This window comes from Toxotes jaculatrix, chromosome 22 (genome assembly GCF_017976425.1).
Source record: "Toxotes jaculatrix isolate fToxJac2 chromosome 22, fToxJac2.pri, whole genome shotgun sequence".
NCBI classification, from domain to species: Eukaryota; Metazoa; Chordata; class Actinopteri; family Toxotidae; genus Toxotes; species Toxotes jaculatrix.
Genome location: NC_054415.1, coordinates 7225117 through 7240435, shown reverse-complemented (window position 1 = coordinate 7240435; position 15319 = coordinate 7225117). Strand labels below are relative to the sequence as shown.

Here is a 15319-nt window from a genome sequence, read left to right as displayed (position 1 = left end):
CCCCTGTCTGTCTGGCAGAAGCCTCTGCCCTGCAATCAGTTGGATGGGAGATCTGTGGCACAGCCTTTGGGTAAAGCCTGCTCACTGGGAAAAGGTTAAACACTCTCTAAAGGCTCAGGCTTGAGCAACATCACACACACACACACACAAGCAGACACACACACCCCATGAATATCATTAGAGCGAAGCAGAGGTGTACCTCAGAAAATCAACACCTCGTGTGACCCTCAGAGCAACACGGATGGAGAATAGTCATTCAGGCTCGACCTTAGAAAATTATATTGGATATTTATGCACTTGGTCTCTGTGATTCAAAACCATTTCCAAACCACCATTAAATAGGAAATGGGAATTGAAATGTGACATCACTTAAGGTGGTTAAGGTCAGTGGGTTTTTCATAACAGTCCGAGGTACAACCTTTAAAATAGGTTTTTCTTTGAACATAATCTTTTTTTTAATAAAAAAAAAAACAGTAAGCCTAGGAAGATATAAAATAGCGTGATGTCAATCTTTTCCTGGACCTGCAGTAAAACCACACACACCCAAAGGGACACACACATGTAGGCACACACCTACACAGCAACTTAAAAACCTCCTTTCCCAGTGAAAAATTATCATCAAATCAGAATGGGCCTTTGGTGTAGGTGAAATGTGGCACAGTGTGAGGGGATGAAGTGAGGACACAGCCACAGGTCTCTGTTTGATTCATTTCACTCAAAGCAGCTGAAGCTTAATCAGCTAACAAAGCATAGTATTTGGGGTCTGCACTTGCCAATACAACCAGGACACACCACAGTACAAATGACATTTAATTGGTATTATATCACATTCTATCATCCTATCAGATGTTAGTGCAAACAACTACTTAACAAGAGTTTGTATTTTTCCAATTGCTGCAGTGAGATATTTTGGTTGCAGTGGATCACAGGTCCTTGCACACCAATCAATACCCTTAAACAATCATAAACAATCCAGACCCTTTAAATCTGGCAGCTGTTTTAGAATGAAATGTCCAGGGGGAGAAAAAGTGCCACGTTCAGCTGCCAGCAATCACAATAAACACAGCTTAGCTAAACTGTGAGCTGTTAATGGTTGTTGACATTTGTTGGGAGAGTATTTCACTGGACAAGGCTGTAAGTTGTGAGGTCAGGATTTGAAGGATGCATATTGGCAGGCAGTGAAATGATGTAAAGCAGGATTACAGAGTTAACACTGGCTACTAATCAGTATCTAGAACATAATTACATTGCATTACAAATTATGCTTGAGTGTGTAATATTGTCAATCTGCCAGACAAGATTTTCTCACTTGCAACACATTCAGCAATCCTCACTGTTTACTGCAATATGGCTCCAATAAAACAAATGCCTGCTTAAAGCGTTTGCTCCTTATTGAGAGAAAAATAAAGTGAATCACTTCTCATTCAAATTTGACTTGATTTTATCCTCCTTTTTTTTTTATAGTGTATGTGAATTATGTGTTTCTGTCTACTCACCGTGACACTAAACTGGGACACTGAGATGTTGTTTGGGTGGACACTGAGACGCACACACTGCTTTATGTCCGATGCAAAGCGTCGGGGCTCTGATGAGCGCTCACATTTCTCCTTTCTGGCGCACCTGGAAAAAAACACAAGAGAGGGGGTGTTATTCACAGATTACAAATTCACATGCACACACATACATGCACGTAGTAACCTGACCAGGGGCTTACCCCTATCCACCTGTTGGCACCTGGGAAAAAGAGAATGTCCCACTCCTCCCTGACGCACGGAGTTAGACACATTTATCATATTTCCTCTCTGGCAGTGCACTGGCTACAGTGGCCAGTGAATTGAAACCCGGTCTCCAGGGGGTGGGAACAGTCGCATTTAAAACAATGGCTGCTCTATATGTGGAAGTGGAACCGGCCCGCTGGGAAAGAGGTAGGATTCGTCTTTGTAAAGCTGTCTTAATGACTGGCATTCATGGGCAATGCCAAGTGCAGGTGGATATGTGGATGTCGGTGGGGGGGAGGGACAGATTCTTCTCCCTCCGAATACCAAACCAGGTGGTTTAATCCAGTCCATTACATGGGGAGTTTGAGGACTGGACCCTTTGTGTTGTAAGAAGAACTCACTGGCTCCTGTTCCAAACACCATCCCTTGATATACGGCAGGGTAATTCCCAATAGTCTGAACATCTAAATAGGCTTGTAAGTGAGGTGGGTATGAGAGCTTGCTGTGGAAAGTTTCTAAGTCAAACATTACAGTGAAAATGGCTGAAAAACACGGATGAAACTCTAAGTTGTTGATAAATGTATGTCCAGTTAGAAATTCAGCCTGAACTGTGATATAACCTCAACCTTCTATTCTTCTCGAAACACACACACCCACACACTCTTTGTCTCATCTAATCCCCTCATAAACTTATTCAAGTTTAATCCCCTATTGATTTAGACAAAAACTTGCAGCGCAATTAACAGCCTGGCAAATCCTGAGAGTGCCCTCAAACTCCTTTAGAGAAATAAAAGAATGAAAAGAAAGGAAGAGGTCGTAATGAAGGAAAGAAAGAAAGACTTTCGAGGTGTTTGACGTCTGAGATACAGTAATACCTTATGCAGCAAGAAGCTTTTTATCCCGAATTGGAGAGATTGAGGGAGGGTGGGTTTTACCTGACATGAGTATTGTAAAGTTAAGCGGCCTAACATGCTGCAAAGAAGACAGACAAAGAAAAAGAAAAGAAATAATCTGTTTTAGAGAGGGGGAGAACAGGGGGAGTAGTAAGGAGTGCAAGAGAGAGAGAGAGAGGGACTGGAAAGGAAAGCAAAAGAGAAGAAAGATTTAAAGGAAGGCAACCATTGTTGGCTTTCTGTGAAGCTTTCCCTGCTAAGCCGGTGTGAGTAGGGGTTTAATCGCTTCGGGTTTCTTTGTGCTCCTCTATCACTCCTGTCTGTTCCTCCTTTTCTAGCCCTGATTTAATAAGACCGCATCATATAAGTACCCCCAGGCAAACAACTCACAAAGAAAAAACACAACTGCACACTTTCACCTACAAATATGCATATAATAAACATATACACTCGGTTTGTTTCCCTGCATACCCACAGGTCTGTTGTTTACACCAGGAGAGAAGTAGCACTGTAACACTGTGTTTTGTTAAAGTGCTCACCTTGTATGTGTTGTTTTGTGTGTAAACGTTTCTATAATGATTTCTCTCTTTGTGCTTGTTCCTTGACAGTATCACTGTTTATTGTGTTTTGGTAGAAGAACCTTTAATTTCATTCCAAAAAGACCAGCAGCATTGCATTATTAGCATTTACTGGTACAGCTTCTGTAAGTGAATCATCATTATGAGTGATTGAATCATTACAAGTGAATAATAAATGGGTGAATGGATGTTTATACCCCTCCATCAATTTATAAATCTCTCTCTCTTTCTCACACACACAGACACACAGGTACACAGTAAATATACATCTCCATGCTGTTCTATTCAATATCTTGAGACAGCTACATTTCATTATATTGATTCCTGAGGGATGCTGAGAGCAGTATAATTAGACATTAATCTAGAGAAAATGCAAGGGACAAAGTGCTAGACAGTGATAACAAAAAATGAATATTAAACATATAATAAATTAGTAAGACACGCAGTTGCTCTTAGATTAGCTTCACTCAAATGCTGTCATTTAGAATAAGACCAGAAGTATTGAGTTACATCAAACTTTAATGTCCTTTGCAAAAGGTTTCCATATAAAAAATGCAGTGCACAGTACAAATACATCACAAATTTAACTCTGATGTTAATTTTCTGTTTAACTTTTGTACAATTACATTTTTGGTTACCCCTTTGGGGAGGACGCTATGGAGTCACTGGGTGAACGTGACAGAGATCCCAAGAAGTATTTTGATTTATGAGGATTAATAAATGCTTATTTTATTCTCCTGTATGGTGCTGATGTATGACATCATCTCTGTGAGACACTAGATGCTGTAAATAACAACAAGAGAAGTGAGGAATAGAAAGATGATGCAGGGAAACGGAGCGACAGAAAGAATCAGAGGGAAAGAGAAATGCCGCAAATACTTATTAATGTCTATCCCACAGCAAATAACATTTTTAGGTTAGGTTTTTATGTGTGCGAGTCACAATGCACAATGTTTATGAGAAATAATTACGTCAGTGAAGATTTATAGCCCGCAAGTTTTATCATCTGCAGACTTTTATAATGTATCCTAATACAGTTACAAGCCAACAAGACATAATGAGGCAGTGTGAGTTGATGAGAGCAAAAACTGAACCTGGCATAACTGGACTGGGGCCTGTTAATACATTATCATTAGAGAGGGTGTATCACTCTTCTCTAAAAAGAGGACAGGGGGCAATTTGTTTTGCTTGTTATGCAAATGTGGAGTAAACACGGAAATTTTGTTGAAAGACACACTCCCTGCAACAAAGGACACCTTCTCAGGGAAGCTCAGTGATCCCAAACCCTCCTGGATGACTTTCCTACTTCAACTGAGTGTGAGTCAGTGTTTGACACTTTCTCACAGATTCTACAAATAAAACAAATGAATTTACAACAAGACAAAAAAGATCTCATGTTGTCCTTTATTGACCTTTTAATTCTTATTACCATATCAAAAATACTACTGCTACTACTTTGACACTCCACGGTTCACTCAAATACCAATAAGTTTATGTTCATTCTGTCATATACACTAGCAGAAAACTGACAAGCTGGTGGGCGACACTAACAGAGGTGTGTGTTTTTCTTTAAGAAAAGGCCTTGCATCCTGACTGTATGTCTCACCAATGTGTAGGACATGTACACATATTGATTTGGATTAACCTAAGCATCCACGCCACTGTGAAGGGGAATTTATGTAGCTGATTTGGGGCTACAGTGAAGGATGTTGAAGATAATGCTGTACATGGTTTAGCTGATGTAAGAGGTGGGCATTATCAGAGCAAAGCACTGGATAATTGTTTTCAATTACTATCCAGACAGACCTTGAAAGAAAAATAGATTGCATCGTTTGTAACAATATGAAACAATCCCACCCTTTGTAAACATCGAAGAATAGACCATTTGGAGAACCCTAGAAATCAAAGCGATTTAGATTTCAAATAACAGTCATAAAAAGCCTGACTGGGGCTATCTTTTTTGTGGAGAATTAGACGTCCAACATCTCTTCATTTGGATAGTAAACACTGCTGTTGTGCAGGGCTGTTTGACTGACTGGCAATGACACATTATGAGAGAGCGAGCTGAAAGGATTAGATTGGCCCTGAATGGAGACTAATCTGCACTCTTGTTTCTCCCAGCCTTTGATAAGGTGATACAATTAGAGTGAGACCGAGGAGAGGGCAGAGACGGATTTTTTGCCTCTGCAATTGTTGCTGATGAGGCTGCCATGGCCATTCAAAGCTAGATGGCCTTGTAGATAATATATTTCATCACACAATATTTATCATTTAGTCCTTTTGATGATTTAATTGACTGTAATGTTCAGAATAGAAGATGATCCTATTATTCTCTGCAATATGTGCACATAGACCAAAAATATCCATAATCAGTACAAAGATGATTTGATGAAATCAAATAGGTATAATTCACTGCATGCCCTGTAACATACATATGTCTGTCTTCAAAAGAGACTTTTAACTTTAAAAAAAAAAAGGGGGCAACTCTGATAACCATTCATTCTTTGATTTATAATTTGGGTTTGAATGTGCACCACTATAATGTGAAATACCCTATAAATGACTGAAAAAAGAACAGGAAGTAGAAAGAAAAGAGCTCAAGGAGTAGAACATTGTTCATGCAGGCAACTGGGAAAACCAGAATAATACATAAAGAGAAACTTTTTATAGAGTTATGAAGTTCACCATTCAATGCTACGTGGTGTCATGGCAACAAAAATAAACACAAGGGCCGAAGTCAGCATCAAACACACAGTGTTCTTTGGTGTTTTGAAGGCATGGGAACAAAATATAATTCCAGACTTGATCCCTTGTGGTTGAAACTAGTCAAGTATCAGTGAGGCACAGGTTGCAGGGCTCAGGGGAGCGTAGAGAGAATATACTAAAGAGAGGGGGTGCAGGTGTATCTGGCCATGTGAGACTTCAGGTGTAATGCATATCTAATGTGAGGCATGGAGAAGGTCAAGCAGGCTGGGAAATGAAAGCTATTAAATTCTCACAAAGCCGAGGTCCAGGCATCCTCAGCTCTATCAAATACCCATGTCAGTGGTAGGAAACAAGCATGCGCGTGCACACACACACACGCACATGCTTACTATACGCACAAGTATCACACACACATATGGTCAACAAGTATATGCAGTCCATGGATATATATCCTAGAGATACAGTATCTCATACATGCTTGCATATTCATGTACACAAACAAGCAATAAAACCTGCAGCGACAACATCACACTTTTTTAAAAGTATTTGTTGTATGCTATACAACAGGGTTTCTGGCTTTACAGTGCTGTTTGTGGTAAATCAATACGTAACAAATATGCACTCTGTAGTCCAACTGAAACCCAATTACCATACTACCCATGCATCATCAGACACTATAAGGAATCCTATACATACTAATAGCCTGAGGCTGTATAAGATGCTGTAGAGCAGGAGCTGTGTCAGATCCAGTCAAATGACACAAATCTACACTCAGCCAGGCTACATCTCTCACTCCTACATGTGACCACACACACACACAAACACACGTACACACAAACACAGCCAACACACACAACAGTCAACGGTGTGCCTCCCTGTACTATCATTAAGAGTGGTGGTCCACAGAGCAGAAATCCGCATGGAGGAACCGGCAGGATAGTCATTACCTGGCCCACTGGCCATGACCCTGTTACTCCCGTTTGTGGACAAACACACACACGTACACGCAAATGAACAAACACACACACTCACGCCAACACACACACACACACCATCTCTTATAAGCCCATTCCCAAAGACATAGAAATTGCAAAGTGGCTGCCCCCAGGTCTAGAAATCTCTGAGCCATCCCCTTTACGTACTTCCAATGCAAGAACACCAGCTGAGTGGAAAATTACACATTAACACTGCTGCTGAGAGTTTGCACTGGTACAAAGCCATTTGAGATAAAACAATCTCACATTTATATATATATACAAACACACATATATATATATATATGGTCATATATATATATGTATACACACAACAACCTCAATAAATGCTGTATTTCTCTCTCATACACACAGACACATTGGAATAGATGGTGATCGGCAGCATCAATCTGGCCCCTCAGAGCAAACAAGCAGCAGATGTTTCTCTCTGCCATGACTTTTGGTGCCTCGCACTCAATTTCAGCAGCTGTCAAAAGCCATGCCACCAACTTCCTTCATCTCTCTTTCTCTCTCTCTCAGTCACACACATACACACACATTTACACGCTAACAAACAATCCTGGCTGGCAGAGCTATCTACTGGTGTGGTGGTGTGGCAGGCTTATTAGGCTGTTTATCTAGCATATGTGATGCCACTGCTGCCCCTGAAGATGCCATTAGGCCAGGTTCTCTATATTAAACAGCTTTATCTGTCTGGCTCGGAGGTATGTTGGTGTGTGTGAGTCTGTGTTTCTGAGGGGCAGGAAGGTTAAAGAGGATGACACCAAAGCGGATGTCATTTACAAGATTAGCTTTTCTGAATTCTTTCCCTGAGTTATTGAGTAATTTTGTTTTATGAAATAGAGATTGCTCACTCTTTATTTGTATTTAAAGATGACAATATTGAACTACCACGATAGTTTAGAAGGGAGAGGACAGCCAAAGCATCTAAAAGCTAATATTGGAATGTTTCCAAACAGCTCATATATCAATGTCCCATTTATCACTACATCAAAATACAATCTGACCTCACATTCATAAAATAAAAGCCCAAGCGGTGACAAGGGAAAACAGTGGTTTATCATTGCACTGCATCTACAATGTTTCCCAAGGTATTTGTGAATTGAAGTCCCCTGTTTGATGATGTTTTCATAACTGCCCCTGAGGGTGACAGTGCAGGGCACTTGAGGGCTGCTTTTCAACAGGGTCTCAATAGTTCACTTGGCTTTTATCTTCCATATATTGTGTTATGATCCTGCATGTGTGCAGCTGCAGACAGCAGCGTTTGATACTATTGATCCAGGCAGTCAATATACTGTACAGCCTTAAAAGCATTAAAGTGTGTTTATTCACAGCCACAAGGCAGTTTCTTTGAATGAGAAGACACGAATGTGTGAAGTGTGCAAATGCAGTGTATGAGCTCTTATATAAATCTGTCTTGTCTTAACTCATCTGTTCTATGCTTCCAACTTGGGAACTAACACATTTCTGGAAGCTGCCCGGTTAGCTCAGTTGGTAGAGCATGCGACTCAACCTCTCAGGGTTGTGGGTTTGAATCCCACTCCGGGTGGCACCACCTCCCATGGGCTCACCACCTGTGGAGGTGCCATAGGACTTCGGTGCATTGTGAATTGGGCTGCCGCCGCGACCTGGGCCTGGACCCAGATAAGCGGCAGATGATGACATGACATGACGTTTCTGGAAAACCCCAGCCTATGCATGCAGCAGTCAGAGTGGTGCTTGAGTCCCGTTGAGTAATGACGACACTGATACTGTCTTGGCGTATGTGAGTAATCTCAGTGACAATGCTGTTGCACATTAATATTGAAAAATCAGTGGGGATTACTGTTGGATTATGTAACATGGTTATGTTCTTACTACCTTGCTGTTGCCATAGCAACGATGGTGTCGATGTGAGGTGACCTGCGTGGGTACCCTCTCCAAGAGGTGTTTTCCATCATAGTCAGGATGAACTGTGTGTGATGTGTGTGTACATGTTTTCACCCTCATATCTTCAACTAGAGGATATTATTATTTTTTGGAAGAGCTCTCATCTTTACTTTCTTTCTCTCTTGCACCTCTTATCCCTTTCATCACCATGTAGCTTCAATTCCTTTGACTGTCACTGCGTCTCTCATTCATCCTCTCTGTACTGTGTCTGTGCTTGTGTCTGGTTCTTGCTCTGGTGGACAAAAGAAAGACACCTTCCCCACTGCGAGTGTGTGTTTGTGTGTGTGTGTGTGTGTGTGTGTGCATGTCCACTTCCTTGTGATTCCCTGTGTGTGGCGGGGTGACAATAGGTGACAGTGAGCAATGGTCCTGACTTAAAAGTTAGCGTGCAGGTGTTGCCTGTGTGCTTGTGCTTGTGTTGGGGCTAGGTAGATGGCTTTGTGTGTGTGTGCCAGTGTGTGTTTTCACACTATGAGGGTGACAGTTGAGAGGGAACTGGGAGGTGCAGCACTCCGTTCCATCCTGATGCCCCTGTCACTTCTTGGCCTTGTTCCCTTCCCTCAACTTCCCGTAGCATCCAGCAAGTGGTGTAGGGTGGGGGTAAGAGGGGGAGGTGAAACCAGTCACCCATACTCAGGGGATGGCCATCCTCCCCTGGGCACAGACATCAGAGCAAGTGCCATGGACGCAAGTATCTCAAGATCAAAGAAACAACTTTGAATAAATCTAAAGTTGAGAACTGACCAAGTTATTTAAGCATTGTTTAAAACCAAATCCAGCTCTACCACCTGGGAATTGCAACTAATTTTAAATAGCTAAAGTAATATAAAATCATTCATCATTCATTTAGAAAGCCATATGTTTTACACTGCAAAAAATAAGCAAGTGGAATTTGATAGAGGTCTCAGATTAATGGTCATTGATCCATTAATCTGAAAATCTGTTAGTGACTGGATATGCTGATGTAGTCCAGCTGTTCGCACATAATGAATAAAACAAAATATTATCATTAGATTTTGTTGTTTGGTCTTTGTTCATTATCTGGTTGAAGTTATGAATAATAACACAATGAAGACACTTTCTCAGTCCTCTGACAAGTTTTTGTTTTTTAAAAAAATATCTCTAATCTTTACTTGCCCTTTGATTATCTTCTTTGCATCTTGGATCAGTCATGAGACTTGAAAAGTTTATAATAATAATAATAATAATTTGTCTGTATCATGAATAAATGAGTCTGTAGATATTACTTCAGATGCCTGTTTTCATTGCATTCTCCAATTCATTATGTTCTTTCACCAAAAACTTTGTTTTTATTTTTATGTCAATAACACCTTCATCCAGTCACAGTCCATAACATCAGAAGTAACAAAAACATGGTAAGAGCTGGCAAGTTAAAATGGTTCAAAGCACACAAGCAAGCACTCTAATTATCGTGCATTTAAAACAGGGTTTTCACATATAAAAAGCCTACTCACTTACTAGTTTGGCCTTTGTTATCATGTAATTTCTGTACTTAATGTGGCTGGTCTAATGTTAGATCTCACTCTTACTGATAGTGGAAAAACCCTTTTGGTGTAAACAGTGCCTTTCTCTGCCAACAGTATGTTTCAAAGCACTTACGGCTATCTCCAGGGGGAGGCTAGTGGTCACCGCAACCAAACACAATGCGTCCTTGGTAGCATGCTAATTGTGGCACTGCAGTTTAATTAGAATTAGTATGGCATACCACAGTAATGAGCACACTGAGGTAACGGATGACTGTGAACACAGCGACAGGTAGCGGCAGTGCAGAATTAATATGAGAGAGAGAAAGAGAGAGAGAGAGGGGAGAGAGAGAGAAAGAAAAGCCATTCAGTGGATCTGCCAATTAGCTTTTCCCTCCGAAAGGTTATTCATTTGACAGCACCAAAGATGCCCTGGGAATACAAAGGATTTAGAAGACAAGAGGCTTTTGCAGCATGACTTGCAAGTTTTATCAGCCATTTTGTGTGTTTATTTATGACTTCTTGAACTCTGTTGTATCTTCCTAATAAGCTTGTACATGTGTTTGACAACTGTTTATCAAGGCGTAATTGTGTGACTCTAGCACACAACGCCATATAATCGTGCATATTTATCTTATCTGTTCATTTTGAGAGCAAAGTCTACAGCAAAACAAAATGTAGGAAGCATCCATGTAAAATGTGACTGCACAAGGCGTCATTCAGATTCTAGCCCTGGTTGTCTGGGTCCACTGATTCATAGGACCTCCCCTGTCAGCCTCAACATTAAAAACAGTTACTGGCTGATCGGTGTATATCACCGTTTACCTCTAGAGGTTTACTATTGATTGTATAGACAGACCTTCTCTAATGAACCAGGAGATGGTATTTGCCTGTGGTCAGTGGCACCGATGATTTTACTGTCCCCATTCCACTTCAGGGACGAGGGATCGATGTTTATGAGTGTTTGGAGGAAGAGAGGGAAAGAGGTAGAAGGACTGGGAGAGTGATGCCGTCTGTGGGTAAAACACACCTCTAAACACAGAATGTAGTGCGATCTGACACACACAGATGACGTGTACACATGCATACACAAGAAAAAATGCAAAATAGGGTAAAATTGAACTGATGGATAAATAAATAAAACTGAAACTGATGGATAAATAAATAAATACAGACTGTGAGGGGATTGATGGAAGCACAGACACACATAAACACACTCACGTAAACACAAAAATATGGTGTGTGATTGGCCTGCTGGATATGAAGTGTGATTTTGGTGCTCGTGGAGAGAGGAAGAGGGTAGGAGGAGAAAAATTAAATGAAAAGGGGAGAAAGGGAAAATGATTTCAGCACTCTGGCATTACTACCACTATCACAGCCAAAAGCAGAGATTGAGATATGTCAAACCAATTATTAATGTGAAGATATTGCAACATTAGCACCACTTGTTCCAAATTGACATCGATATCACAGAGTAATGTGAGATATCCTCAACATCCATGCCAAATATGATGACATTCATTTTGACAATGCTACTTCTCCAAATATGGTTTGCAATCTGTCTGGCTGTCACACGTGACAGGCGCGGTGACAGCCTAGTTAACCACGTACAAAACTGACAGCTGACAGACCGGCATTAGGGGAGGTAACATATCCATAACGTAGCTGTAACATTTCTGACATGCTGGCTCACTGCAGAAGTGAATCTGCTTTGCTTGGAGGGACTAAAGTGTGGATGGGAACCACAGACAAAAATGAATATGCCATGTCAGAGAAACTTTGCACTGTTAAAAAAAAAACAAAAAACGCTGAACTGAACAATTATTAGCAAATTAGTCAAGTTTTGACAATCACAGAAAAAAAGAAAACAGCTTTAGAACAATGGAGTGAGATTTACAAATCCTATTCTTACTGGACAACCCGTTTAGCTCATTTGGTAGAGCACGGGACTTAATCTCTCGGGGTCGTGGGTTTGAGCCCCACTCTGGGTGGCATTGCCTCCCATGGGCCCACCATCTGCGGGAGGTGCCATAGGACTTCGGACAGGCCGCAGACCCCCTGCGACCTGGGCCTGGACCCAGATAAGTGGCAGATCGTGACATGACTGGGCCATAAATCACATAACTAGGATTTTATATTGAAATATGTGGAGTAACAGTGGAGTAAAATTTAAACAAAATATTGCTAAAATGAGTGTAAGATGGGATGCAGAGTAAATAATGAATATGCATGTATTTATGGTTGCTACTGTACATATCCCTACACTATGTCTCTTACATACTCCCTTAGAGGTAATCTTACGTAAGGGCCCTCTTGAGACTCTGAATGACAAAGTATGACATCGAAAAAGACTGGAAAGAAGGGGAACAATGAGAAGGAGTGACTGGTAAGATTTGAAACTTTTCTTTCACATGCCAAGCTAGACATAGGCATTAGCATAAGCTGTGAATCTCAGCAGAAGACAGCATGTGAACTGAGTTTGATAAGCCAAGACAGTTTGGTTGACAGGTTTACTTGAACAGTGGCTTGGCTCAATGGGGGAGGGGAGCAGGTTCTTAGTGGCTCGAAAAATATATAGGGGGCAAATAGAATATGTTGCTGATATGATAAATAGGACCATTTGTCTACACACAGCCAACACATAAATTCAAAGTCAAACTTGTGAGTGATTATTGAAAACATTTGCCTTTATAAATAAATGGTCAGTCAAGGAGAATGACTGCTATCAGACACACACACACACACACACACACACACAGAGAGGAGCACCATCCGCTCCTGTTGATTTCCTCCCCTGTACTATTGATTGTATTTCTCCTCTTCCCCTGGTGTTCTCTCTAACAGCTCCTCTCACCGATCTATAGAGTAAATAAAGGCAATGCTGATAGAGAAGGAGAGGGGGACAGAGAGAGAAAGAGAGAGAGAGAGAGAGAGAGAGAGAGAGAGAGAGAGAGAGAGAGAGACAGAGAGAGAGACAGAGACAGACAGAGAGAGAGAGTGCCCGCAATTCTGTTTGCTCTCAGACCAGTGAGGTGATTTCAAGGTTGATTGGGAACAACAAACTATCTGGAAGAACACTTTGAAGAGGAACTGCATGCTATCCTTCCCCTCAGCACACCTCCTCCCTCCAGCACAGAGTAACTGTGAGTGGGAGAGTGTGTGTAATTCTAAAAGTTCCTTGTGATTTGGGCCTTTTTGCTGTTTGTTATTAAAGATGCATTGTTTAAGCCTTTGGTCTGAAACCACTGTACTAGACAGGGTGCCTGTTTTTATCCTTTGTAGAAATATCTTTAACCTTGGCCAGACCAAGAAAACATTTCACAACATAGCACTGCACTGAATATGAACACAAAATAACTATCTATCTATCAACTATCTATTATATTTATTTTTTTTTCAAACACATATTTAAATATATATATATATATTCAATATAAATGTATCTGTTGTCGCTTTACTCTATAGCACTTCAGACTGACCCTGTGGGCTTTCAGCATTAAATTGCTGTCATTCACTTATGGAACCTCATTCACCCAAAGGTTTTCCCTTTGAGTCAATGCTGTAATGTCAGGTTAATCAATTAAGGACTGAGCAGGACTCTTGACCTATTGGAGAACTGGAGGCAAGCATGAGAGGATTTTGTGCTTGTGGTTTATTAAGTATTACTTTAGAAAAACACAAATATTCATAATGCACTCAGCCTGCAAGTGGAGAGAAGCTGAACAAGTCCCTGTTGTTTTGCTGTTATTCAATTACTTCCCCTTTAGAAGATCTGATGTCTTTACAACAAGTGTACAAACAACGTCCAGCATTCCAGCCGACGTGCAGTGAGTAATTAATACAACAGTTATAATTTCTGAGTGAGTTTTTGTTTTCTATAATGCAATGCAGTTCAACAGTACCGCAAATTGCAGCCTCCAAAATAATCACACAGTTGAATTAACAGCTCTTTCGTGCAGTTTCACCAAACACTCAACACTGAAACACTGAAAGGCAGGATTTATTGCAAAACTGCTGCATTAGAGTGCATTAGTGTCAGCTGGGTGTACCTACAGTGTATCTGTAATTATTCCTTTTTGAGGTGCCAGTCTTTCTATAGTGTTTAAATCACTTCTTGAGTGATATAAATAAAAATGTTATTCTGCCAATGTACTCAAATGAAGCTGAGAATAGACTTAAGGACAAAGGATAAATATTTTCATCCCCTGAATATCAAAAAGTTCAGCTCGAACTGGATAGGTTATTTTTGTATTTATATATGTGTCAGACTACTCACCAAGGACAGACTTAATGAACTGTTAATTCACGGTCACACTACCTTCCTTACAAGACAGCACTTCTTTTCTTTCTCAATTTTCTTTATCCTTCAGCACATTTAAGTTGCATACAGCAATACTTGTTGTGTATTTCTCTGTTGAGGTCTGGAAGGTGGCAGACAGTCTCCTGATTCCAGAAACTGCAAATATGATAAGACATTGGTGACAAAATGAAAATCTAAAAATACACTCTACAAAAGTATTCTGAAAATTGAGAACTGAATGTGTTTCCTCTGTATTTTCATTAAGATTAGCCATTTATCAGCATACGCACTTTTCTACATCTACAGGCTAAGATTCAGACATGTTAATGGTCTTGCACCACTACTGACCCCACATGACTGTCACCAAATAAAGGGGGTATGAGGAGAAAGAGTGGAGGGATATGGACACATATTATGAACCATTTTACTGGAAGTCTGGTTAAGGACAATCAAAGGCCCTGTCATCTCAGAGTGTGTTTCAAACAGGGGTGATTACAAAAGGGGCATAAAGCCCTGGCTACCTTGTGTTGGAGGTGGTGCGCGGGGGGGTCAGTTACACTAAGACCCTGTTAAGAATTCACAAGCTGGGGGCTGGAGAGTGGTGAGGAGGCGGGGCTTTGGGAAAGGTAAACCTGTGGTCAATCGGTCATATTGGGTTGTGCATTTTAAGTGTGTGGGATGTGAGAGGGAAAACTGTGTGTCCAACTGACAGGAGG

The 15319-nt window shown here is 40.8% G+C and overlaps 1 protein-coding gene across 1 annotated transcript in view; it reads right to left on the bottom strand.

The window, feature by feature from the left end:
* Nucleotides 1-15319, bottom strand: part of plxna4 (plexin A4) — a 251605-nt gene that overhangs the window by 92809 nt on the left and 143477 nt on the right. The window contains exon 6 of the mRNA XM_041030041.1: nt 1497-1620. Coding sequence (XP_040885975.1) covers nt 1497-1620 — 124 coding nt within the window. The remainder of the gene's footprint in view (nt 1-1496; nt 1621-15319) is intronic.